Below are 27,586 nucleotides of genomic sequence, written 5' to 3'. Positions count from 1 at the left end.
GTGCAAGCTCATTAACCTTCGCGGAAGTTCTGTGAGGTGAGTCCTGTGATGCATAGACCTTGAAGGTGAGCAGACTCGGCAGGCCGGCCCCGCGGACCGCTAATTACTTTGCACATGTCGCTGGCGATGGCGGCGATGGCGGGTCCCCATGTTGTTGTTGTTTTTGTTGTGTGTTTTTGTTTGTTTGTTTTTAAGCTTGGAAGGCACTAGGCTCCGCTACCAAAAATAATCACCAGACGTTTTCACTCTTTCCGAACAGGATGAGGGGTAAGATTAGGTTAAGAAACACCAAGTAAACAAATCTGCACAGGCACCTGCCAGCGGTCTTCGGGCACTAACTCGTGATTCCCTCGCGTCTGTCTTTCTGCGGTGTGACTTCTGGAGGGCAGGGAACGCCCGATGCAGTGGGCGATCGAGGGCCACGACCCCCCGCGAGGTTAAATTGTTTAAAGCCGTGGAAAACCTTCTTCTCAGGTCGGGAGAGCTCGGCTCTTGGGCCTTGCCCACCCCTCTGTCGGCCGCACGACGCCTGCAGGGGGCGCGAGGCCTCTGGAGCGTGCGCACTGCTGCTCGCGCGCCGGCCTGCGGGCTGCGAGAGGCTCCGGGCAGCCAATGGGGCGGGGCGTCGCGCGCCGGGGGCGGGGCCATGACGCGCACACCTCGTGACCCCACGCGCGGCCTGCGCCCCAGGAAACCGGAAGCAGCGGCGGTCGGCGGCGCCGGCTCGGAGTGGAGAGGCGGCGGTGAGCGCCCTGGGGTGTGGGAGCCTCGCGATGGATCCCGACGCGACGGTTCCGCGGCGGAGTTCGTGGCTGCTGCCGGGGCTGCTGCTGGTGCAGCTGCTGTGGTCGGGGCTGGCTCTGGGCACACTCGCCGTGGACGGCAGCCCCCACCGGGTCCCGTACGACCTGCTGTCGGAGCAGCAGTTGCTGGAGGTGGAGGACTTGTCTCTGACCCTGCTGCGGGGAGGAAGGCTAGGGCCACAGTCCCTGCCCCCGGACCTGCCAGATCTGGATCCCGAGTGCCGGGACCTGCTGCTGGACTTCGCCAACAGCAGCGCGGAGCTGACGGGGTGTCTGGTGCGCGGCGCCCGGCCGGTGCGCCTCTGCCAGACCTGCTACCCCCTCTTCCAACAGGTCGCCAGCAAGATGGACAACATCAGCCGCGCCGTGGGGGTGGGTAGAGGAGCACACCCGGAACCTCTGGCGGGAGGGTTGGGGACGGGGGGCGTGATGAGGTTAACTGGGGGGTTGGGGGGCGGGGCTCAGTTCCTCCATCTGTAAGGAAAAGGGGTTGGACTAGGACTGGAGAGTTTGAGCATCAGAAAAGCGGATGGTGTTTTAGGGCTTGGGGCTTGAATGTTTGCCTTCGTAGCTGCTGTCGGGCATCCTCTTGGTACCTACTGTGTACAGATAGCTATGACCTCACCCTCGCGGCTAGCCTTTTCCTTTCCTTCCCCTCCTTTCCTCCCTTCCCCAAACTTCCCATTTCCACCTGGAGTCCCCAGGAAGGACCCCGCCTCCGCTGAAATCCTAGGTGGAGTGGGGAAGCTGTAGGGGTTAGGAGCTTGAAGTTTGTAGCCAGAAATGTTCAGACACCCCCCCCCCCCACACACACACACTTTATAGAAGTTTGTCCTTGTATTATTTTAGAGTCTTAGTTTTCTCCTCTTATTAGCCCTATACTCCCCGCAAGTTGCATTCTCTGTGCTTGTTTTCTCATCTGTAAGATGGGGATAAAAAGAACTCGTAGACTATTGGCACATAGTAATTGTTCTTAGTAAATGGGAGCTAAAATTTTAGAAAACGGTAAATTTACCTCCTATTCTTGGTACCCGTAGAGCTTTTCTGGTCATGTGGGTGGGTGCTGTAAAGGACTTAAAAAAGAGAAAGCCCTGGCTTGTTTGGCTCGGTGGTTAGAGCCTTGTTCCGCCGACCCAAGGATCCGAGTCCCCGTCAAGGGCATGTACCTGGGTTGCAGGCCCGATCAGGCCTGAGGTCGAGGCGTGCACAGGAGGCAACCATCGATGTCTCTCTCTCTCGCCCCTCCTCCCTCCCTCCCACTCTCTGTGAGAATCAATGGAAAAAATGTCCTCGCGTCAGGATGAATAACAACAACAAAAAGACACAGACGATACCTTCCTGTTCCTAGGAACCTTATAGGGTCTAGAGTAGGAAAGGATTAGCCTGTCAAGGCTGGAAGGAGTCACGAGGTGGGGGCCGGATATGCCTTGTAAAGGAAATCCATGAGTAACTGGGGTTGTGGAGTGGGGAAGTTTCCCTGGTGTTGAGAGCACAAGTAATCTCATGAAAATGTGGTTGGAATTACTTCATAAATCATAGTTGGTTTGGGAAAATACAGACTTGTATATAGTTACATCTTGTTTTAAGTCATCCTGATATCACTTAACATAAATCTATTTTTTTTATATATAAAGAGGGGATTTATTGCATTAACCCCTGTGGTCAATCTTTCTGTAAAGAGCCAGTTTTCAAAGTAGTTTAAATAAATTTAGGTTTACATGCAGTATTTTTCAGGCATTCTTCTATTGGGTATGGCAAGGGGGATATATATATATATGTGTACATCTCACTATGATTTAAAAATAAAGTCCCCAAGACTTGTCCCTGTTAATAGGGTATTATATGGCATCATATTCTGTTTTGAGCAAAGGTGAGTTTTATGGCCAGAATGACTGTGATCATGATGCAAAGCGTGGTCTTTTGAGGCAGCAAAGCTTTTTTCATTTATGTAGATACTGTGGAATTAAGAAGCGGTTAAATAATTACTGCAAACTCTAGTACAGTATTAGGGGCATCACACAATCTGTACATATTTCTGCATGAATTCCCCTTCCCAGTGTGGACGTGCCGAGCACTTCCTTATCCTTCGTGCCTCTCAGATTCTACCAGTGACCTGGGCACCTGGCTCGCCTCACCCTTGTGTGAAAGGAAGAGGGTAAAGAGATTTAAAAAAAAAAAAAAAAGGCAGAAAATCCTTTCCCCAATCTGCATTTCCTCTCCAACTCATTCTAGACTTTTCTCTTTTCCCTCCTTTCCTCAGAGCTGGATGTGGTATATTAGTTCAAAAGTATGATTTCTGTGGTTCTGAGGTACTTCATGGATTCAGTAGGCTTTTTTGGGTTGGTTTGAGAATTGAACCATCATGTGCAGTAAGGTACATATGGGATAATGTTTGAGTTTCTTAGGAGTGAATTTGAAGGAATCAGTTGTTCTTTGTGAGCATGGGAGATTTTTTCTCAAGAGTAATATATTTTCTTATACTCAGATAGACTTCTTTCATTTAAATCAGTTTAATCAGTAAACACATGCTACTTTTTAAAAATAATATTTTTTTTATTGATTTCAGAGTGGAAGGGAGAGGGAGAGGGAGAGAGATAGAAACATCAATGATGAGAGAGAATCATTGGTCGGTTGCCTCCTGCATACCTCCTACTGGGGATTGAGCCCGCAACTTGGGCATGTGCCCTTGCCCTGAATCGAACCTGGGACCCTTACAGTCCGCATGCTGACACTCTCATCCACTGAGCCAAACTGGCTAGGGCCTTTCACATCTATTTAGAGTGAATCTATGTCCATGGCTTAATTGAGGGAGGAGGGGAGTATAACAATGAAATAATCAAAGGAGAAATTAGCAAGCTGTTTCTGTGGTACAGCAAGTTAATTCATTTAATCGTAATAGAATTATCTGATGAGAATTCTATTTTCTTTTTACTTCCTCTTGGAATTACTGGGACAGGATCACATACAGTGTTATCTTAAGGTAAAGAATACAGTGATTTGTAGAAATCTGAGTGTAGAACTGATTGGTTCCTCCTTCTTTAGAGTCATACTTCTTTTAGTTTAAACCGATAGGAATGTGGTTTCACTGAGCTGATCAATATCATCAGAGTGGTTGCCAGGATACTTTGGCCCCACATATTCTGAATTACTAAACTCTATCTTATTCTACTTGGTTTGTTTAAAATTTATATAGATAGACATACAGATATGTACAATTATTTATGAAGGTGCTAGTGATTGGGGGTGTGTACCTAGAAGTGTTCAACATACTTTTAGTGTAGATTAATAAATAGATTCTTAGGAATATAGACAAAATTGGAACATAGCATAACATAATAATGTGTCTTTCATTAGAGATCAGAAAGTGTAATGCTGCTTATGTATTCAGTCAAAAAATTGAGTGCTGGCTAGTGGTAGTTACTAGGGATGTAGCTGTGAATGAGCAGAGCTTGTGGTCTGATAGGGAAAACTGACAAACATTTTATTATACAAGTAATTACTTAGCTCAAGTGTGATAAGTGTTGTGCAGGAAAAAACCTCAGATGATACCAAAGCACATAACAAGGTGCTGATCTTCACTAGGGCGGAGGGAAGATAGAGTGGTCAGTGACAAATCTGACACCTAAAATTTGAGAGGATGTGGCTCAGGAGAGAAGGTATACATATAAAGAAATGGCAGATGTGAAGACTGAGATGGGAGTCTGCTGTGTTTGAGGACTAGAAAGAACTCAAAGCTCTGTGAGCCATGAGGAGACTAGTGAGCTGAGCCTGAAGAAATAGGCAGGTTCCTGGTCATGTGGGCCTGGTAGGGTATGTTAAGGGTTTTAGACTTTGATTTTAAAGCAGTGCAATGTTAGTGAAAGATTTAATTCTGCAGAATGACATGATCAGATTTGTACTTTAAAAGACCATTCTGGCAGGCTATATGAGGGGAATGGAGGAACAGACTGGGAAGGTAGAGGAAGAGTTGGTGTGGGGAAATGAAGAGACTCTTGCAGTGATAAGAGAAACGATGGTGGCTAGACTACATGTGGGCCATTGTAATGGGAAAAAATGGATAGATGTAGGAGATAAAATTGACAAGACTTAGTAGTTAATTGAATATGGAGAGTGAAAGAAAGGAAATTATGATTTCCAGTGTTTTTATACGAGTTGCTTAGTGAGTAGGGTTGCTATTTACCCAAATGGAGAGAGGAACCTGTTTGTTGTTGGTGGTGGTGGTGGAGATATGAACTTGATTTTGAAAATGTTGCTTCTGAGGTGTTTTTGATACATATAAGTGGAGATAATGCATGTGTGGAGTGCAGTTTGGGATTATGGATTTATTGTGCAAATGATCTGCTTGGTTGTATACTTTTTGCCAAACGGGCATGATGAAAATGGATGGTTGCGTTTATTGTGGTTAGGGTTCTGCTAAGTGGTTATGAGTATTTGAGTTTTAATAATTTTAAATATAAACCAAGGGCCAGTGTTTTTTGCTCACTTACTAGATGTTGGGAATACAAAGATATAATACAAAGTTTTCTTCCCAAAGGAACTTCTGTTCAGATGAGGAACCTAGGCATATATAGATGGATATTAAGGTTTAAGAAACAGCCTTAGAGTGATTATGTAACTTATCCAAACCATGTAGTGGAAGAGGCTGGGTTTGAATTCAGAAGGATACTACTACATAGAGTTGTTATAAGGATTAAGTAAGTCATGCATTTGGAGCATTGAGAACCATTACATCATTAATGATGTACTTAGGATTATTCATCACTTCCCTTCCATTTCCATGCTTGCCACCATCTTTTCATCATATCTGAACTATGGAAATGTTCTCTGCCTCCTCACCCTACATATTATAACCTAGAGACCTGTGTTCTCCAAACTCTGCTTTTCATGTCACTGTCCTCAAAATTTTTTTAAGATTTCTCTGAATCTCTTGACCCTCAAGACTCTTGCCCTAAATTGACCCTTTGCTGCCTCTACTTTCACAGTACACTCCATTTAGCTATATTAGCCTACTGAATACTTCCTGAATACCATGTAATCATTCCGTTTTCACCCATTGATCATTTTATTCTCCTGATTTAGAATCCTCTTCCCTTTCTCAGTATAGGGCTTAGTTCAAATCTCACTTCCTAATTTCACCCAACTACAATGATGTCTTCCTCAACTGAACTATCCCACACATTGACCCCTTATACAGACTGAGTTGTATGGATTTAAAAAAAATATGTTTTGGTTTCAGAGAGAGAAACATCAATGATGAGAGAATCATTGATCAACTGCCTCCTGTGTGCCCCCTACTGGGGATAGGGCCCGCAACCCTGGGCATATGCCCTAACCCTGAATCAAACCTTGACCTCCTGGTTCATGGGTCCACACTCAACCACTGAGCCACACCAACATGGCTATATTAATTTTTTTGTTGTTATTAATCCTCACCCAAGGAAATTTTTCCATTGATTTTTAGAGAGAGTGGAAGGGAGTGGGAGAGATAGAAACATCAATGTGAGAGAGATACATTGATTGGTTGCTTCCCACACAAGTCCCAACCAGGGCCAGGGATTGAGCCTGCAACCAAGTTATGTGCCCGTGACCAGAATCTAACCTGAGACCCTTAAGCCCAGGGGCTGACGCTCTATTCACTGAGCCAAACCAGCTAAGGCTGCATTGATTTTTTAAATAGCCAGTTGTCTGCTTATGAAGCTTCAACTCATGTAACTGATTACACTTAGTCAACTATACCCACCTAGAACATTTCAAGTTGGCAGCAAGGTAGGTAGGTGAGAAAGTGTATATCAGTTACTTACTAGGTGTCAAGTGATGAATGTATGTTATATAAGACTCATGATTATGAAAGTGAACCTTTGAGAGGTTACCTCAGCTGTTCAAGATTGTCAGCTAGTGACTGAGACTTGTCTGACTCCTTAGGCTATGTTGTAATATTTAAATGATTATAGGAGTTTTCTTCTATGGCTGATATTGCTCTGAAAGCAATTTCAAGAAAGGAGCTTTTAAAGTGCTTTCTTTAATTCATTATTTTAAAAGCAAGCATTTATTTGGATGTATCTTTTAATGAGAGGGCAAAACTAAGCCTCAGAGAGGGTAACCATACTAAAATAAACCTTACATACTAGAGGCCTGGTGCATGGATTGATGCACCAGTGGGGTCCCTCAGCCTGGCCTGTGGGGATCAGGCCAAAACCAGCTCTCCAACATCCCCTGAGGGGTCTTGGATTGCGAGAGGGTGCAGGCCAGGCCGAGGGACCCCATGGGTGCACAATCAGGGCTGGGGAGGGACCACAGGAGGGCTCCAGGGCATGTCCCGCTCATCTCGCCCAGTCCTATCCACCAGACCCCAGCAGCAAGCTAATCTACTGGTTGGAGCATCTGCCCCTGGTGGTCAGTGCACGTCATATCGACTGGTCAAATGGTTGGACAGTTGGACACTTAGCAAATTAGGCTTTTGTTATATAGGATTTCAAAGCAAGAATTCTGGGAGAAAACCAAGATGGCGGCATAGGTAAACACTGGAGTTTGCTGCCTCGAACAACCACTTCAAAAATACAACTAAAAGACGCTGGAAATTCTACAACTAGAAGGAAAGAGAAAAGCATACCGAGACTCAGAGGAGGCGCAGTGCGGAAGTAAAATACTAAGGTGCGGAGGTGCATGCAGAGCGGGCTGGCGGCTGAGGATGCGGTTGTCGTTTTCAATCAGGAGGGAGTCTCAGGCTCTGAGCTCCAGTTCCAGGCGAGTCTCTAGGGACTCAGACTCATACGGGAGAAGTGGGACTGTCTGGCAGCGGTCGGAACTTGAGGGCAGCTTTCTCTCCGAGGGGCTTGCAGCAATTACGGGGACATTGAGAAGCAAAGCCTCTGAGGGCAAGACTGAGAACAGCCATAACTGCTAGCCCCACCCTGTTGATCCCGTGGGACCTGCCCCGCCCAAGCCCTGCAGGGAGGCTTTTGCTGGATAACCCTCAGGCAAAGGCTAGATTAACACCTCCCTAGAGATCCAGGAGCCAGGAAGCCCAGAGGTCAGAGTGGGACCATCCAGTTTGCAGCTCCGTGGAACCATAAAGGACACATTCAGGGGGCAGACTCAGTGAGCACCAAAGCCCCATTGAAGCAAGTCTTGCCCCAGAGGGGTGTCTCCAGCACAGAAGTTCTCCCACTGCAGACACAGCTGATTCTCACAGCCAATTGGCCTGGAGGCCAATTCCTCCCAGTGATACCTACAACAATCAAGGCTTAACTACAACAAGACTGTGCACAGAGACCACAAGGGGGTGCACCAAGAGTGTCCTCCTCAGGTAATTGGAGAGGCTGAACCACTGGGCCCTAGAGGACACTTAGCATAGAAAACCACTATATCAACACAGGAAAGCATAAAAAATGCGGAGACAAAGAAAAAGGACACAAATGACAGAAATGGAGGAAAACTACTGGATATAGAGTTCAAAACCACACTTTTAAGGTCTTTCAATAATTTTCTAGAAACTGCCGATAAACTTAATGAGATCTACAAGAAATCTAATGAGACCCTCGATGTTTTGATAAAGAACCAACTAGAAATTAAGCATACACTGACTGAAATAAAGAATATTATACAGACTCCCAACAGCAGACTAAAGGATTGCAAGAATCAAGTCAATGATTTGAAATACGAAGAAGCAAAAACACCCAACAGGAAAAGCAAAATGAAAAAAGAATCCAAAAATACGAAGATAGTGTAAGGAGCCTCTGGAACAGCTTCAAGCGCACCAACATCCAAATTATAGGGGTGCCAGAAGAAGAGAGAGAGCAAGATATTGAAAACCTATTTAAAGAAATAATGACAGAAAACTTCCCCCACCTGGTGAAAGAAATAGACTTACAGGTCCAGGAAGCGCAGAGAACCCCAAACAAAAGGAATCCAAAGAGGACCACACCAAGACACATCATAATTAAAATGCCAAGAGCAAAAGACAAAGAGAGAATCTTAAAAGCAGCAAGAGAAAGAAACTCGGTCACCTACAAGGGAGTACCCATATGAATGTCAGCTGATTTCTCAACAGAAACTTTGCAGGCCAGAAGGGAGTGGCAAGAAATATTCAAAGTGATGAATGCCAAGAACCTACAACCAAGATTACTTTATCCAGCAAAGCTATCATTCAGAATTGAAGGCCAGATAAAGAGCTTCACAGATAAGGAAAAGCTAAAGGAGTTCATCCCACTAAACCAGTATTATACAAAATGCTGAAAGGTATCCTTTAAGAAGAGGAAGAAGAAGAAAAAGGTAAAGATACAAATTTTAAAAAACAAATACACATCTATCAACAAGTGAATCTGAAAATCAAGTGAATAATCTGATGAACAGAATGAACTGGTGATTATAATAGAATCAGGGGCACAGAAAGGGAGTGGACTGACTATTCTTGCGGGGGGGAAAGGGTGTGGGGGATTCGGGAAGAGACTGGACAAAAATCGTGCACCTATGGATGAGGACAGTGGGTGGGGAGTGAGGGAGGAGGGTGGGGTGGGAACTGGGTGGAGGGGAGTTATGGGGGGGAAAAAGAGGAACAAATGTAATAATCTGAACAATAAAGATTTCATAAATAAATAAAAAAAAAAACAAGAAAAAAAACACACACAACAAAGCAAGAATTCTGCCCTTAAGTCCTTCCCTCTTTTCTCACCCCACGTGGTCAATTAATTCTTCTCTAGAGCTTTCAGTTTTGTTCTTTTATTACTCATCACACTATTTAATTCTTTATCTTTATGCATCTGGGGAGTTTCTTGAAGCCCAGTGCTGATGGCATTCCCTAGTACTTTGTATCCTCAAAACACCAGGATTCTTATAGTGCTTAGTAAGTACTAGGAGTTCATTAACTTTGAAAAAATGAAGTGTCATCAGGACTTAGTCCCTTCCCAAAAGGGAAGGAGAATATAAAAGGATCAAATAATTTAGGAACTTGGACTTATTTGCATAGCATGAATTTTATTATTAAAGTGATTTGTGGGAAGAAAGCATGTTTGTTTGTTTTTCAAATATATTTTATTGATTTTTTTACAGAGAGGAAGTGAGAGAGTTAGAAACATCAGTGAGAGAGAAACATCGATCAGCTGCCTCCTGCACACCTCCCACCGGGGATGTGCCCGCCCTTGACCGGAAACAAACCTGGGACCTTCCAGTCCGCAGGCCGTCGCTCTATCCACTGAGCCAAACCGGTTACGGCAAAAGCATATTTTTTTATCTGGGTACAAACTTTGGGTACAAACTGGATGTGTCACATTTTCTTGTGGATTATAAGATTTTGAACAAAAAATTACCTAGAAGATGAAACTAAATGTTTTGTGATAATTTATCCACCAGAGTAAAAAAAAATTATGTAAATAATATATGTTCATTGTAGAAAAATTTAGACCGTGTGAAAGAGACAAAAAAATAAAAATCAGCATATTTCCATTATGCCCACATAACCATTGCTACATTTTGTGAACAACTTTCCAGAATTTTTTCCCATGCACAAAAAGTTAAGAAATATGACATGCATGCAATTTGGCCCTAAATTGAGAGATAACACTATAGAACAGTCGTGGGCAAATTACGGCCCGCGGGCCAGATCCGGCCCGTTTGAAATGAATAAAACTTTAAAAAAAAGGCCGTTCCCTTTTATGTAATGATGTTTCCTTTGAATTTATATTAGTTCACACAAACACTCCATCCATGCTTTTGTTCTGGCCCTCCGGTCCAGTTTAAGAACCCATTGTGGCCCTCGAGTCAAAAAGTTTGCCCACCCCTGCTATAGAAGCAGACACTTAAAAAATATTTTCTTCCCTTGCAAATGAACCTGGTATCAACAAATGTTAGCTGCTACTGTTTTATTATAATTGTTGTTATTAATGACATTACTTGAATATATCAAATAAAATGTTAAAATGCTTAGAATAAATATTTTAATTATTTTAAAAGGTTTTTTCTTTTTTGTCTCAAGTTGTATGGGAAGCTCTTAAAAATATTCACATTGTATTTTTCTTTTCTTTTTTGTTACAGAATACTTCAGAAAGTCATAGTTGTGCCAGAAGTCTCTTAATGGCAGATAGAATGCAAATAGTTGTGATTCTGTCTGAGTTCTTTAATTCCACATGGCATAAGGCAAATTGTGCAAGTAAGTAATTCTTTCATGTTCACGTTGCAGTTATGATTCAATAGTATAGAGTCAGATTTTAATGAACCTTGAAATTTTTGAACTATGGAATACTTCTTATTACTATGTTTAATGAACTGTGATTGGCATCAGGGTTTATTAGTGGGAACCACTGGGCACATACTGAAAGGCAGAAAAGTAGCAGTTACCAGCATGAGCTTTGCAGTCAGAAGAGATCTGGGTTTGATTCTAAACGTTAGCACTTATTAGCCATAACATACTAGCTGCCAGACCTTGGGCATGTAACTTTGCCTCTTGGGATTTCAGTTTCCTTATCTTTAAATTGATGATAATAATGGAACCTACATTATACCATTGTCTTGAGGATTAAATGAGATCATTTGTTTGAAGTGCTTAACTCAGTACCTGACACATAGTTAATGTTCAAGAAATGTTAACTGTTTAGTAATAATTATGATATTACTGAAAGATGCTAAAGTCTTCTCTTTACCTTTGCATGTAAAAGAAAACCCATTTCTTACATACGTAGTCATTGCTTATGAAATCATTTGCCTATAGAAATATGTAAAAGAATAACCCAACAAAGAAAAGCTGGAGTTCATCACCATAAAACCAGGTATTATATGAAATGTTAAAGGGTCTTCTTTAAGAAGAAGAAAAAAAATAAAGTATATTAAAATATGAACAATAAAATGGCAATAAATACATATTTATTAACAAATGAATCTAAAAAACACAAAATAAATGAAGAAGCAGAACAGAAACAGATTCATAGATACAGAGAACATTTTAACAGCTGCCAGATGGGAAGGGAGTTGGAGAAGATGGGTGAAAAAGGTGAAGGGATTAAGAAGAACAAATTGGTTGTTACAGAATAGTCATTGGGATGTAAAGTACAGCATAGGGAATATAGTCAGTAATATTCTAAAAACTATGAATCGTGCTAGATGGGTATGAGATTTATCAGGTTGATCAATCACTTAGTACATTATATAATGTCTAATCATTGGGGTGAACACCTGAAAGTAATATAATTTATGTCAACTATAATTGAAAAATGATTTAAAAAGAAATATGTAAGAGAATACAAGGGATATTTACTCTTTTATTGAAATGGAAGAAGGCAATCATATCACACTATAATTTTAAACAAATTGTGCCCAATCAGGAGTTTTTCTAGGATGTTATCATTTTGTATTGTAGGAGACCAAAATATACTACCCCAAAATATGACTATAAAAGACCAGATTATGCCACCCCAAAATATGCCCCTTTGGCATAAGGATTAATTTGAGCTAATTATTTTGAGAAATAGGAGAAGTTCTGAAAATAGTAGAAGTAACATTTTGTAAGGGAAATTTGTATTTATAAAATCTTCATTTGTGAGGATGTTTCTATATACACTGAGTGGCCAGATTATTATGACCACCCCATCAATACTTTGTTGGGCCACCTTTTGCCTTCAATACTGCAGCGATTCTTCTTGGCATTGACTCCACGAGATGTTGAAAGGTGATGCGAGGAATCTGACACCATGCCTGATGAATAGCACTGTCCAGTTCTGTGAGATTTGATGGTTGTGGAACCAGCTGCCTGATGGCTTCTTTAACTTTGTCCCACAAATGCTCAATTGGATTGAGATCTGGTGATTGTGGGGGTTACCTAAGCAAGGTAAAGTCTCCCTCATGTTCTTGAAAGCACTCCTGCACAATACGAGCACTGTGGCATGGCGCATTGTCTTGTTGGAAAAAGCCATCTCCATTGGGATACGCCATCAACGTGATAGGATGAACTTGATCAGCAACGATACTTAGGTATCTTGTGCTATTCAGACGTTGTTCCACACAAACTAAAGGGCCCAAATCATGCCAGGAAAACATGCCCCAAACCATAGCACTGCCCCCACCAGCATGAAGGGTTGTACTCATGCATGTGGGGTGCATGCTTTCATGCTGTTCCTGCCAAATTCTCACTCTGCCATCTGCATGATGCAACTGGAAACGTGATTCATCAGATCACATGACTTTTTTCCAGTGCTCAATTGTCCAATCTTTGTGTTCCTGTGCGAATTGGAGACATTTTATCTTGGTAACTGCAGACAGCAAAGGTGTTCGAACAGGTCTTTGGCTTCCATATCCCATACAACGCTGTATACGGCTAATTTGCCTACAAACGTCAGGTGGTCATAATAATCTGTATCTATCTATATCTATCTATCTATCTATCTATCTATCTATCTATCTATCTATACCATGTTCAAAGGCTGTTAAATCGCGTTGTTTACCCATATCTCCTACTGTCGTGGTAAACAACCTGCTTCCCTATTTATAATGGTCTGGCCCTCTAGCAACTTCAGTGCGAAAGCTGATTTGCCTACAAACGTCAGGTGGTCATAATAATCTGACTACTCAGTGTATACCAGAAAGGGCTCAACTCTTTCAATTCGCATTACAAATAACATGGAAACTAGTTCTTGTGGAGAATGATTGCTAAGAAATAAAGAAAATATATCAACTAATTCTCCTGTGCAGAACTTTGAAGCTGTTAACAGAAGTGCATTGTGGACATAAGGATAATTTTGTTATTGAGATGCTTCTTGGTTGTCTTCTGCATGTGACAGTTGAATAACTAGCAGAACAACCAGATTTGATGAGACCATGAATTGTTTTATGGTTAAGTGTTTTCGTTCTTTGGTTTTTCTCTTTTTCAACTTTATTTAGATATAATTGACATGTAACATTGTGTAAGTTTAAGGTATATAATGTGTTGATTTGATACACTTATATGTTGTAAATGATTATGATTACCGTTTCTTTTTTGTGGTGAGAACATTTAAGATTTAGTCTCTTAGCAACTTTCAAGTACTTAATCCAGTATTGTTAACTATAATTACTACATCAGATTCCCAGAACTTTCTCATAATTGGAAGCTTGTATCCTTTGACCAGCATCTCCATTTTTCCCATCCCCAACCCCTGGCAATCACAGTTGACTCTGTTTTTATGTATTCAGCTCACAGTTGACTGTATGTCAGGGTTTATTTCTGGACTCGATTCTCTTCCATTGATTTCTATTCCAGTGATAAGTGTCAATCTTCCCTAGTTGATCAAACTCCCAGGGAAGGGATTTATGACAATTGAGTTTCTTTTGGAGGATCTGTCTTTAGGCAGATAAGGGGAATCACAAAAAGCTGCTCTCGGCATCTGCTGTTTCAAGTGCCTTCAGCTCAAAATAATTCTTATGGCAAAGAGGTATATTTTAGAAAGGTATATGTTCTGATACCCTTCACTTATTATATCTTGATTCCTTACAAATCAATAATAAAATTTAATGGTTAACCTGAAGGTCAATTAACCAGAACCCCTTTTTCCCATATTTTATCTATATGGTAATATACTAAGCACTAGACTCACTCATTTGTATCTTATAATTTAAAATGTCTTAGTTTTCATACTTATTAAACTTATGTTGTCCAGGTACAAAGTTCCGTTAGTTTATACCATATTTTCTGAAGCTTGCCCTATTTTTCAGAAATTGGTGATTGTCTCTATTTTCTCTATAAAACTAGTTTTGAAAAACAGCAGATACTTTATACAAATTCCTATTAGATGCCAAATACTTTACAAAAGATGTATAATTCCTGTTATGATAATTCAGTAGGTTTCCATGAAGGTCTTAACTTGAATTGTTAACACCCTTAAGAATACCTTTTGAGCTGATGCTTCAGCCCTCACTGAGAAAGAAGCTGTGCTAATGTGACCTTGATGAGGCTGCATTGATTATCTGAGATGAGGAAAATTCATAATGACCACTTCATTTAGTGCTTATAGGAAGCTTTATTATCATCAATATTCCTTAACTTAATAATTTTTAAAATATATAGCCTCTTACTGTTTATAACTTCATGTTCCCAGTTCCTATAAAAGGATAAAGGCATTTTACTGGAGTTCCTTTATTTTAAATTAGAAAGTCAGGGCTCTTAATAATGAAGACATTTTTAGCCTCATTATATAAATGAATTTCTTTATGCTGTATAATGCCACTGTTTAATGATCACTGAAAAATTTGATGGTACTGTATTAATACAGTATATAACAAGATGTCCAGTCTATATAACTAACTTTTAATTTAATGTCCCAGTTATTTTAAGGGAAAAGGAATGGCTGTCAGTGAAATAGAAGAGATTAATTTGTTGTTCAGAGAAGCTTCCTTTATAAATCAGTTTTTTCTTTTGTTTGCCTTTTATAATTCTACAAATTTTTTATAAAGAAATTTTACATACTTTGTATGGAAGAAATGAAAGCATTGCTCTCAATTATTCATGTACTACTTTTGTAGGCAACACAGGGATGGACACACATCACTCATCTACCCCTATATTATGTATGTCAGTTTCCATGACATGGCTTATTATAACACAGATTGCCATGGATGCAATTGTATTCCCTGCATAGGAAAACCTGTTCAATCTTGTTTGCCCAATATACTAATATTTTGCATATTGTTATTGTGTTTCTTTTTATTTATATGTACTCTGCCTCATGCTTAAAATGATTCAAGGCAACTTTGTGATGATGTTAAATCAGGATTAAGGCGGGGAGGCTTATGTTATATCTATTTTAAAGAATTCAGTATGTGAACTTTTTGAAAGCTGACAGATGGAGTACAGGTTTTAAATAGTAAAGAAAATGTGGCATAATTAAGAAGATACTTAGTTGAGGGTCTACTCTAGAAGGTATATTTTATATTTCAATGCCTTACTAATTTGATGTATGATTCCCCAGTGTGCCACTTTGTTTCTCTGGTTATTTGCTAATTTATGAAGTGATCCTTCAGCTTTTTAAATGATAATGTGAACAATTAGAAAGGAACTCACATTCTTGAGAAGAAAAGGCTGCAGGGAATATAGACAGGTGCATGAGTTGAGAGAAGGAAAGACTGTAGAAATAGGTTCACTAGCAGGGTCTTATGTACACACAAGGTGCAGACCAACCCATGTACCTAGGGGATTGTGTGAGGAGGGAATGGGGCCCAGTTCCAGCTCAGCCCCTGGAAGCAGGAGTGGTTGGTGGGGTTTTTTGTTGTTGTTGTTTGTTTGTTTTTTGGTTATTAGTTTACCCAGAGAGGATGTCTTTTTAAAATTTGCACAAAGAAGTCTTAATTGCTATTGCTGCCCCATTCACCAGGTTTAGGTTTGTATCTCAGGCACCAACACTGATCATTTGGTAGTGAACGAATCTCTGCATCGTGTAAGACATCTATGGGCAGTGGAGGGAGGAATGTGGCAAGTGTTTTTTGACTCTGAGTATTGAACTTTAATGGTTAGAATTTATCTGTAAATATTTAGTTATTTTTTTAGTGTTTGAAGGTGCAGGCTCAGGAATCAGACAGTAGAAATTTCGTTTTCACTTAACAGTTTTGTGACTTTGGGCAACTTCCTTAATTCCTCTAAGCCCCAGTTCCTTATTTAGAAAATGGAGATAATGATAGTTCTTGCCTCATGAGATTGTTGTAAGAATGAAATGGGAAAAAAAGTGTTTAAAGCACAAGCATAGCACAAGTACTTAGTTAATGTTAGCTTTCATTGTAATGATTGTTGTTTACCATACTACATGCATATCTCATAGTGTGTCATATCCTAGTGTCTATTGTATGGAAGAAAAAAATCTTTTCCTCTGTTTTAGGTTTTCTGGGTGAGACTCTGCAAATTAGACTGGCCAAAGACAGGTTAACAAGAGAAAACAAGCAGAAGTTTTTAACATATGTGTTGCACTTGTATACATGGGAGCTCCCAATGATGAGTAACCCAAAGGGATGGTTAGAATTTGGGTTTATATGCCATCGTAGGCTAATGAAAGAAAAGGGACTTGGGGCTTCTGGGTGGAGAAGACAAGTTAGGGGAGGATGACCAGGAAAGGTATGGTAAACAAGGGTTGTATAGTAAGGCTCGTCACAGAGATTGAAGTTAGTGCCTCTCCATTGGTAAGAGTTGTTGAGTCCTCTTCTTCCTTTTACATGATAGGCAAACATCTTTGCAAATGGAAATTTCCTTCATAAATACTTACAAAATGAAAACTTGTGCCCTGCTTTTGGAGTTTTCCTGCATCTGCTGGTTCTCAATGGCGTTTAGCTCAAAATAATCCATATGCTATAGAGGCTTATTTTGAGGTGGCATAGCCTGGTCCCCTTCACTGCCTACTCAGTCTCTGTTATCCATTGAATTCTTTTCATTTGCATTGCCACCTTTCTCTTGGATAATTGCAATAGCCTGCTATTCTGTCCCTCCATTCCCAGTTGCGAGCTATCATAATAGGTGGCCCTGCGGGGGTATATAATACAGCTACCAGTTGAAATTAAGGGGGACAAGAGTCGGGTTGATTGCTACAGAGTAGAAAACATTGGGAACATCCTTTGTAGAGTAATTGGTAGGGCATCTATAAGGATTGTTTTGTGAATTAGAATTGAGTTCGTTTACTCTAACTTTAGAATTTTCTAAAATAATATTCTACAACCAGAATTGGAGAAAAGAAGGTAAATGGAGTCTGTCCAGGGTTGAAAACGTTTGTATGTGGAACACAAAGAGGATCAGGATTCTAGGAGGGTGAGATTGAAACTGCTGACCATGAGTTCTAGGATGTGAAGCTAGGCACTTGAACCTACCAGACGAGAGGGTAAACTGAGAACACGGAGAGGTAACAACAAAGTGAGGATAGAGAATGGGTTTCTTGAAGAAGGGAGAATAGGTAAATTGGGCTACATTCAACATAGAGAACAGTGAAAAGGAATGAACTGGAGCTAATGCTAAGCAAGGGAAGCAAGTTGCAGAGGAATATCATTTATGTGAGATTTTCTAAGACGTGTAAACAGTTCTGTTTTTTCTCCCCCATGCTTTACCATACTTGAAGCCTCTTTATCAGTATTTCAGGCAAAATTCCCACCAGCTTGTTTCTCTGGTCTCCCAAAGGGCATATGAAAAAATGTTACCCTGTTAGATGCAACAAATGACCCACTAGTGATGATGAGACACAGACCTACTCAATTCGATACAGAAAAGGATAAAAAAGCAGATGAATTTAGGAAAAAATAATGCAGGATAAATAGTCTTATACCTAAACAGCACTAAATCCTACTAAGGAAACATTTGATAACTGATGTTCATGATTAAGACGTGCCGACAAAAATTGATTGGTATATTATTTTTATAAAGCAAGGAGAATATGTGATTATTTTAAGATTTTCATGAAAATGGTTATGATATAAAAAATAACTTTTGGAAACTAAAAGGGGTAAACTTTATGTATGTGGGAAATTCCCTTATATGGAACACTTCAAGCTTGTTTAAATAAAGAATTACTATAGTGTGAAACAGAAGATGGTAGCTTGAGGGAGAGAAATGGCAATATGTAATTGTTGCTTGAGATATATTAATATACTTTTTTGTGTTTTTTTTTGACAGATTGTTTAACGAACAAAAGTGAAGAATTATCAATTAGCACGTTAAACTTCCTCAATCAATTTAATAACACCTTGACCTGCTTTGAGCATAACCTTCAGGTATTTTATATCTGATACTTGAAATTAAAATGAATAAAAAATAATTCCAACTCTTATGGCATTAATCTATACACATAATGTAGAGAAGTTAGCGGACCTGGATGTCTGCTGAATTTTTCCATTACTAGCCCTTAGGCAAATCACAGAAATTTTAGTTTTCTTTTTTGTACCTCAGGGATAGCAAGATCTACCCAGCCTACCTTCAAGTATTTTGTAGTGAGGACTCAGTGAGATACTGAACATGAACACATTAACTGAGACGTGTGCTTGTTTAACTTACTAGTAAACGTAATGTTCTGTCGGACAGTAATTTACTTTGCCTTTGTGCAGTATGGCATTTTACAATGCATATGATTCTGTGTGTTTATAGGAAGCTTATTCTTTGCGTCAGTATTCACTTACATATATTTTACCTACTTAAAAAGGCACTGTTTAGTAGGTAACTTTGAGTATTGAATTAATAATACAAAAGGTAGCCTTCAAGAAACCTACCCCAGTGGTTTTCAGTTTGTCCAACTCTGATCTCTGAATGTTGGTATTGGAACCTCCTTGGTGGTGGTGAGGATGAGATTGGAACTCTGACAAAATTATAGTTTTGAAACTCCCTTAACAAGTAAATAATCCCCACAAGTAGATGTGAACATATTTAGGATATAGATATGTATGATTTCCTCATGATAACACAGAACTATGAATTTTCCTGACAATAATAAAAACTGTGTTCTGAAGGATGTTAGTAGATAGCCTTTGTACTAATAAGGTTGGGAAATAGTTTACTATAGGACTTTATAATTATAGTGGAGTAATGTGTGTTGTAAAACTCTAAATTGTAATTTTTGTATATTAAACCTATTTACCCAGAAACTCTTTACTTTAAGAGATTAGTATTCTGATGAATGCATTTTAGGGAAATTAGCATTTCTCCTGGAATGTTAGTTGCAAATATTTTTCCTAGTTTGTTTTTTGTCTTTTTATTGTGCTTTTCTTTTTGTTATGAATAAATTTTAATTTTTATGTTAGATTTATAAAAATATTTAATGGTTTGCAGATTTTGTGTCACACTAGAAGGCCTTTTCCCACTTTGAGATTATTTTTTAAAATTCTCTTATGATTTCTTTTAGTATCATAGTGGTTTTTATTGCTGTGTTAAAATATATGTGCATTTAAAATTTTTTATTTTTATTTATTTTTTTATTTTATTTTATTAGTTAAGGTATTACAAATGTGTCCTCATCCCCCCCATTAATCCCCAACCTCTCCCCCTCGCACACTCATGCTCCCATCCCCCTGTTGTCCATGTCCATTGGTTTGGTTTATATGTGTGTATACAAGTTAAAATTTTAATATAAATGCCTAAATTACACTCTCCTATCAAGGGTCTGTGCTCAATTTTTGATTGAACGCTTTTAGCTAAATGCACAGTTGTTCTGTGAAAAAGAGGCAATGGGCCATTTCTTGTGACAGAGCTAGAGTCTTAGTTTCTCTGTCAAATAGATGGTGAGGCTAATGTGGGGGCTATATCATGTTAAATCCTCTTATTATTCCTTTCTCTTTCATTCTGATATTCAGTTAACATAGCATTTCTCCAGGCCACGAGGGGAAGAATAAAGTGAACTGACTCTTTAGAAAACACAGCATTAGTCCTCAGTAAAAAAGACTGAGATTCACTAACATACTATCCTATATGTTATATCCATTACCTTCATTTTAGGTTAAAGAATTCTTTGGTGTTAGTTCCTTTTTGTTGAGTAGAAAGGCCTGGATTACAAACCTTGGGGTAAGAGGATCATGTGGGATGTAGTTTTAGTTACTTTTCCTTTCCCATTAATAAAGTCCTGTCTGTTGAAGTCAACATAGACAAGCTCATATTTGATTTATGCGGTGAAAGTAGGATACATAAGAGCAAATATGTAAAATGGTAAGACAATTTAGGAAATTTTTGTTGTCCTCAGTTAACAGAGGGTAGTGTAGTAGTTTTCAGAATTTAGAGGTAACTGGAAAGTGCCAAAATATGTTGCTATGTGCTTTACATGCCAGGTTTCTAATCCTTGGGACCTATAATACAGGTAGTGTAGTCCTCCATTGCAGATGATAAAACCGAGGCTCAGAGCGACTTAGTGACCTGCCCAACATCATCGCTCAGCACTTACCATACTCTGTTATTTCCTGTTTTCTAGGAGGGCAGATAGTTTACACTAAAGAGATGTAATGTTTATTGTATCTATTATATGTGCCTTTGACATTTTAGGAGAGCATACACAGTCTTCTGCAGTTAAGAAATTATTCAGAAGTATGCAAAAACTGTCGCAATGCGTACAAAACTCTGAGTAGTATGTACAGTGAAATGCAAAAAAGGAATGAACATGAGAATAAGGCTGAACCTGGAACACATTTATGCATTGATGTGGAAGATGCAGTAAGTACTTTGCTTCTAATAAGATACATATTTTACAGTGTTGTTGAATATGCCTTCAGTATTATTACACCTTTCAGAGGTATATTGGAATCTTCATATTTTGTCTTCAACCAGAAATAACTAATTATAAAGTAGTAAAGTTTTAGAATATCCTTATCTGTCAAACTAAAATGGAAATCAATCAGGTCTTCTTAACTGAGTTGATACTTTGGTACATTTTGATTTTTTTAAGTTTGATAATTTGTATCATTTTCTGAGTTGTGTGGGCTTTGTTATGTATTTACATTTCAGTTTCTTATTCATGTGTTGCTGATTCAAGAAGTTTTGCTGTCATGTGTTTCTGAAGCCATTCCTCAATTACTTCCTATCCCATTGCTTTATTTCTTTATATCTATTACTACCTGAAAATTTTCTTTGTTTACTTATTTACAGTCTGTCTTCCCCCACTAAAGTATAAGCCACATGAGGATAAAAGGACCTCATGCCCCTTTTTGTTTTCTGTTTAGTATTTAGAACAGGATCTGGCATATAACAGGCCCTTAGTAATATGTATCGATGGAATGAATGGTCAACAAAAAAGCTTTTTCTCCATTGTATAGCCTGCCTTTTCATGGGGCACCACGAGATGGCGATCATGCCTTTTTATGGGAATATGATGTCTGAGTATTGAGGCTTAGAGGAAAGTGAGTAATTACTGGCTAAACATAGAGAACTCAGGGTCAAAATTGATAAGCTTAATGGTTGAGAATGATGAATATGAATTATCATAGCAGCCCAGAGTTAACTATAGTGGATCAATAATATTCAGGATGGCAAAAAGCATTTCAAATAGATGCACCCTGGGGATTTTTGTGGGTTTTTTTTACTGCTTTATTACCAATGTCTAGAATAGTACCTGATTTCTTTCCTTTTTTTTTTTTAATATATATTTTTATTGATTTCAGAGAGGAAAGGAGAGGGAAAGAGAGATAGAAACATCAGTGATGAGAGAGAATCATTGATTGCTGCCTCCTGCATCCTCCCTACTGGGGATCGAGCCTGCAACCCAGGCATGTGCCCTTGACCAAATCGAACCCAGGACCCTTCAGTCCCATAGGCCGATGCTCTATCCACTGAGCAAAACTGGCTAGGGCAGTACCTGGTTTCTTGTAGACTCTCAATAAGTAATAAATATATGTTTTTAAAACAATAGTCTATTTCATTGTTTTTAAAATAAAGAAGAAAAATGAATATTGGTTCTGTGACATAAGTGGAAATACACAAGAAATCAACATGACCACCTATTTTAGAACATCCTTCTTGCAATAAGCAAAACTTACAGTAAACATACAATGTATTATTTGTAAACTATACCTCAAGTAAACAAAATCCAGAGAAGAACAGTTTTCTATATTAAATTTGATAATTTCCTTGTATTATCAGACTGACAGAAATCAAGAGCTCAGCGAAAGTAAGATATTGCTGCCCTTAACTTGTATCTATTATATTCTACTAAATAAGATACTAATATTGTCTAAGAAAGTTTCCACGACTCATTGGGTATTATGTACTTAAATATATTTGCCATGAGTATGGGCCTTTCATATATCTCAGATAAAATATTAGGCATTTCATAAACAGAGAAGCCCTATAAAGTTGATATTTTTATTTTCATCTAAAAATATCGCAACTAGATTAGAGATTACATATGTAACAGGAAAAAAAAATTTGTGAGTCTCTCCCCGCTCCATTCCCCACATTTTATTAGGGTATAATTGACAAAATTATAATATAATTAAAATGTATAACATGATGATTTGACATGTATACACTGTGAAAGGATTCCCACAGTCGAGTTAATTTATACATCCATCACATCATATAGTTACCCTTTTAAATCTTTTTTAATGGATGCAGCATGGTCTTACTATATTCTTATTGACACAAGTTCTCTGTGTCAACTCTGTGAAAGGTCAACATTATTTGGACATTAGGACATTATTTTGGACATAAAGGTTAACATTATGAATTTAGAATATGAAATTTTTGTATGGATATAAATTTATACAATGACTAATTGTGAACCACCTTATTTCCTGGCAAAAGATATTGTACTCAACGATCCATAGATTTATTTTACCATGTATATTTAGTCTAAATTCTAAGTGTTTAGTTATTAACAAAATAATTGTATGAAATTGAAGACAAACTAAATATAAAAGAGAGTAATATTATTTGTTATTTTTCCAGATGAACATTACTCGAAAACTTTGGAGTCGAACTTTCAATTGTTCGGTCCCTTGCAGTGATACTGTGCCTGTAATTGCTGTTTCTGTGTTCATCCTTTTCCTACCTGTGGTCTTCTACCTTAGTAGCTTTCTTCACTCAGAACAAAAGAAACGAAAACTCATTCTACGTAAGTGTCTTTTTATAATTGTTCATTTATTTAGTTAAAAAACTGTATTTTAAAAATTTAGGCCTGGCCTGGCCAGCATGGCTCAGTGGTTGAGCATTTGACCTATGAACCAAGTGGCCCCGGCTTGATTCCCAATCAGGACACACGCCCAGGTTGTGTGTTTGATCCCCAGTAGGGGGCATGCAGGAGGCAGCCAGTAAATTATTCTCTCTCATTGTTGATGTTTCTCTCTCTCCCTGTCCTTTCCTCTCTGAAATCAATAAATATATATTTTAAAAATAAAAATAAAAATTTAGGCCTGCTTTAAAAATGATATATACTCTGAGAACTCAAAGTTTATTAGCCTTAGACAATTCTTTACTTCCAGTTTCACAATTATGCTTACTAATGAAAGAGATGTATAAGAAATTTATAAGTGCCAACATACAGTATCTTTCAGATGCTTTAACTGAAAAAGCTAGATTTCCTGGAATAGGTTGGCAGCAGCGGAGAAATAAGCAACAAAGATGTTGAAGACCTGAAATGGCCACAGTGGGGAGATAGAAACAGCTCTTAGGCCCACTGGAGCCATGGCAGAAGCACCTGAAGTGCAGCTGGCAAGGATAAACGATAGCTTACACACAGTTTATTTCTGAACAAATTGAAATTGCAGTTGCAAGAACATTACTTGACATATAGCATGTGCTCGATACAAATTAATACCTTTCCTTTGTTCCCATCAGATAGGGCAGAGCAGAAAAAGCACTAATGAGAAGATTCCCATTTAGCTGAAGGAAAATGCCTCTAAGTTTCTTGAGATGCTTGTTTATTTTCAGAATGAAAGTAAAAGCTTCTCTTTTAGTAATTTTAGTTTATAAAAAGAAAATGTTTTTTGGAGGAAGAAGTTAGGCCTTCCCCTCCTCTATACACTATTCTACCACCCCCTGTCCCCCTTTCCCTCTGGTAATCTCCATACTATTGTCTGTGCCTAAGAACTGAAGTATTTTTTTTTTAATCCTCACCCGAGGACATTTTTTCCTATTAATTTTTAGAGAGAGTGGAATGGAGGGAGGGGGGTAGGGAGGGAAGGAGGAAGGAGAGAGAGAGAGAGCGAGAGCATGGAGGTGAGAGACATCAATTGGTTGCCTCCCGCAGGTGCCCCCACTAGGGCTGGGGATCGAACCTGCAACCGAGGTACATGCCCTTGACTGAAAATTTAACCCTCGCCCCTTTGTGCTGACTCTCTCAATCAACTACTGAGCCAAACCGGCCACGGCTGAACTGAATTCTTTTAAGAGAAATTTATATTTGGATTTCTAACTTAGCCTTTTGAATATGTAATTTTATTATACTTTATAGCACTTCCATTTGTGAGTACTTTCACCTATATTACATATTTAAGATTGTGATGTTCAATATGATATAAATTATATCTTTTATACTTGGTACTGCTTCTAACAAAGTTATGTTTTTTGAGTTCGATAGAAAAAAATAGACTTAGGTTTTAATTCTTAGAAGATTGAACCTATTCTGATTCAAATATAGAATTAATAGATGAGTACTATATTTTTAAAAAAATACTATAGTTTACATTAAAATAATGAATAATCATATTTAGACAATTAAGTTTAAGTTAATACTTTTGATTTATATAGCCAAACGTCTCAAGTCCAGTACCAGCTTTGCAAACTTTCAAGAAAATTCAAACTGAAACCTACGAAATGGAGAATTAACATCATATCCCTTGGATGAATGGTGAAAGATACAGCTTGGTCCAAAAGAAGATAAAGTTCTTAAGAAATTTAAGGACTTCTGATTTATTTTAAAAAATAAGAATTTTTGGTTTTTCTTTCCTTTTCCACCCCCTTTTAAAGGTTTTGGGTATTTTTAATTTACAGGCATAGCAATGTTGTCTATTTTAAAGTCTATTTATTATAATAACAAAATATGCAAGGACAATCTTTGTTTTATTTTGTAGGCATATTACTATTTGTGACTTCTGGTATCTTATTAACAATATCTCAAGTAGCAAAGTTTTTGAAAACCGACATTTAAAAATTAATCAGTTATAGCAAAGACTTTGAAAAAGAAATATACTTGCCAAAAAGTAGCAGATCCAAAGATTAATTTACATTACCATGGCAGTATTATTGTTACTTATATATTAAATATGTCATGTTATAAATAATAAGTAATTCAGTCTCTAGTTTTCTTAAAGTCATTTTTGAAACCACTAATTATAGACCTCCCTAACAATTTTTAAAAGTGGAAAGACCCATTACATTTATCTTTGTAAAAAGATTTATGGTAACTGGTTTCTTACTTGACTTTTATAAATACTATTTTACACCTTATTTTTGCCTTTATTTCATAAGTAATTTGAAATCATTGGACTGCTTTATTATATTCAGGGCAAGATGGATTCTTTTTATACCAGGGATTTTGCATTGTGAATTACATTAAGTTGTTTGGCAATTTATAATTTATTACTACTTTAAGTCAAATGTAGCATTATCACACTGTATTTAAATTGTGACTTTTTAATGGAGATTTTCTTAGGATATTTGGGGATTTTTGGAAGGGAGATACAGGAGGAGTAAAAAGAAGCGTAAGATTCAGACAATAGACAGGGACCTATGGGGATGCTCACAATAGGACCACTAAATGGTTTATACTAGGGGCATGAGTCAGAATGAGCTGATACAGAAAGCAGTTAAGATGATGCTTATTTTTTTCTAAATTATTTAAATCAGATAAAAGTGATATGATTGATATGAAGTCAAATACTTCACTCTCAGAAAACATCCTATTTGGAATGTTTCTGTCTTTTTTAAAAAGCTTCATTTCTGAGTTGTTTACAATTTTTCCCCTCAGGTTTTTAGTGTTAGGTATTTAATTTGTTAATTCCTAGTTACTTGGTGGAAACAGGCTTTGTATTAAAATGAGTTTGGTTAAATGTTACAAGAATTTGAATATCTTTGTGTACTGTAAAATACTCTATAAGAGACAAGAAGGTGTTTTTGTTTTTAAATGTTTACCGTATAGGCAGAGGAAAAGAAAAGGCTCATTCTTGGATATGTAACATATCCACAAGCTGTAACTGTCTAGTCTGCTGTGATTCATTAAAAATGTGCTGGGTTTGTTCTGTTGTTACTGTTCCCGCTGCTGATACTAATAGCACTATTATGATTTGAAGCATATAGTTGAGGGCCAATGAAAGCAATCTTTCATAATGCAGATAAACCAGTTTACATGTGCAAAGGTACAGAATGGCATATTCGATTCTATAAGTAGTGATTCGGAGCACTTTTGAATATTATGTATTTCTAAAAACCATCGCTTTTGGAAATGTTTGCTAATAAGCACTTTAAAAAAGAAAAGGCAGCCTTTACTATTTTTCTGGTTGAGTCATTGCTCTTTAGAAGTTACATCAGAAAGAGATGTATTAAGTACTATACTAAAGTGTGTAAATATTTCATTTTTTAGTCATTGAAAAATTCTTTGCATAGTTCTGAATTCTTAGACACATAGCATTTGTGTGTACAAGAACATCTTTAGTTTTTTTGACACTTTGAAATAAACAAAGTAGCTTAAGGAAATTGCAGTGCCATATTTGATTGTTTTAATATCCTTTTTAAAATTTGAGCTGTAATTAAACATCATATTTCAGTTTTTCAGGTATTGAGTTTAAATATCTACTTTAAAGTACCATCTATCTTATAATTTTGCTGCAAATAAAAATGTACTTTTGGACTTTGTGTTGTTGTTGGATTTGAGAAGTAGGAATAGCATCCGCTACCTTAAAGTGTAACTCTAAATCAATAAATAACACCAGGGCATAGTTGGTAAATATTACTTCCAATGGGACCAGTATTTTGATTGTTTTAAAAAATACCTTTTTATTGATTTTAGAGAGAGAGGAAGGGAGAGGGAGAGAGAGAAACATTAATGAGAGAAACATCAAAATCGATTGGCTGCTTCCTGCACCCCCCTTGCTAGGGATTGAGGCTGAAACCCAGGCATGTGCCTTGACTGGGAGAACTGGGACCTCTTGGTACATGAAAAGATGCTCAACCATTGAGCCACACTGGCCAGGTGGAACCAGTATTTTGTAATGTTTTATGGATGAGCTCTACTTTTTACTGTAATATCTACACTAATAAAAGAGAAACATGCAAATTGGCATCACTCTGCTACGCCCACCAGCCAATCAGGATGAGTATGCAAATTAACCCAACAAAGATGGGAGTTAATTTGCTTATGCAGGTGCAGAGCGAATACTGAAGGCTCTGGCCT

General features: G+C 38.2%; 1 protein-coding gene across 1 annotated transcript; it reads left to right on the top strand.

The window, feature by feature from the left end:
• Positions 1-689: 689 nt before the first annotated feature.
• On the top strand, positions 690-27,043 carry OSTM1 (osteoclastogenesis associated transmembrane protein 1). Its single transcript, XM_081094982.1, has 6 exons — positions 690-1,175; positions 10,833-10,947; positions 18,403-18,500; positions 20,749-20,916; positions 23,146-23,311; positions 24,946-27,043. The coding sequence occupies exons 1-6, from the start codon at positions 774-776 to the stop codon at positions 24,999-25,001; spliced, it is 1,005 nt and encodes a 334-aa protein (XP_080951108.1). The 5' UTR covers positions 690-773; the 3' UTR covers positions 25,002-27,043.
• Positions 27,044-27,586: the final 543 nt, after the last annotated feature.

The sequence above is a fragment of the Myotis nattereri genome (assembly GCF_964212035.1).
Source record: "Myotis nattereri genome assembly, chromosome: 6".
NCBI lineage: Eukaryota > Metazoa > Chordata > Mammalia > Chiroptera > Vespertilionidae > Myotis > Myotis nattereri.
Note: the sequence above shows the minus strand (reverse complement) of the source record. Positions and strands in the feature narration are given on the sequence as shown.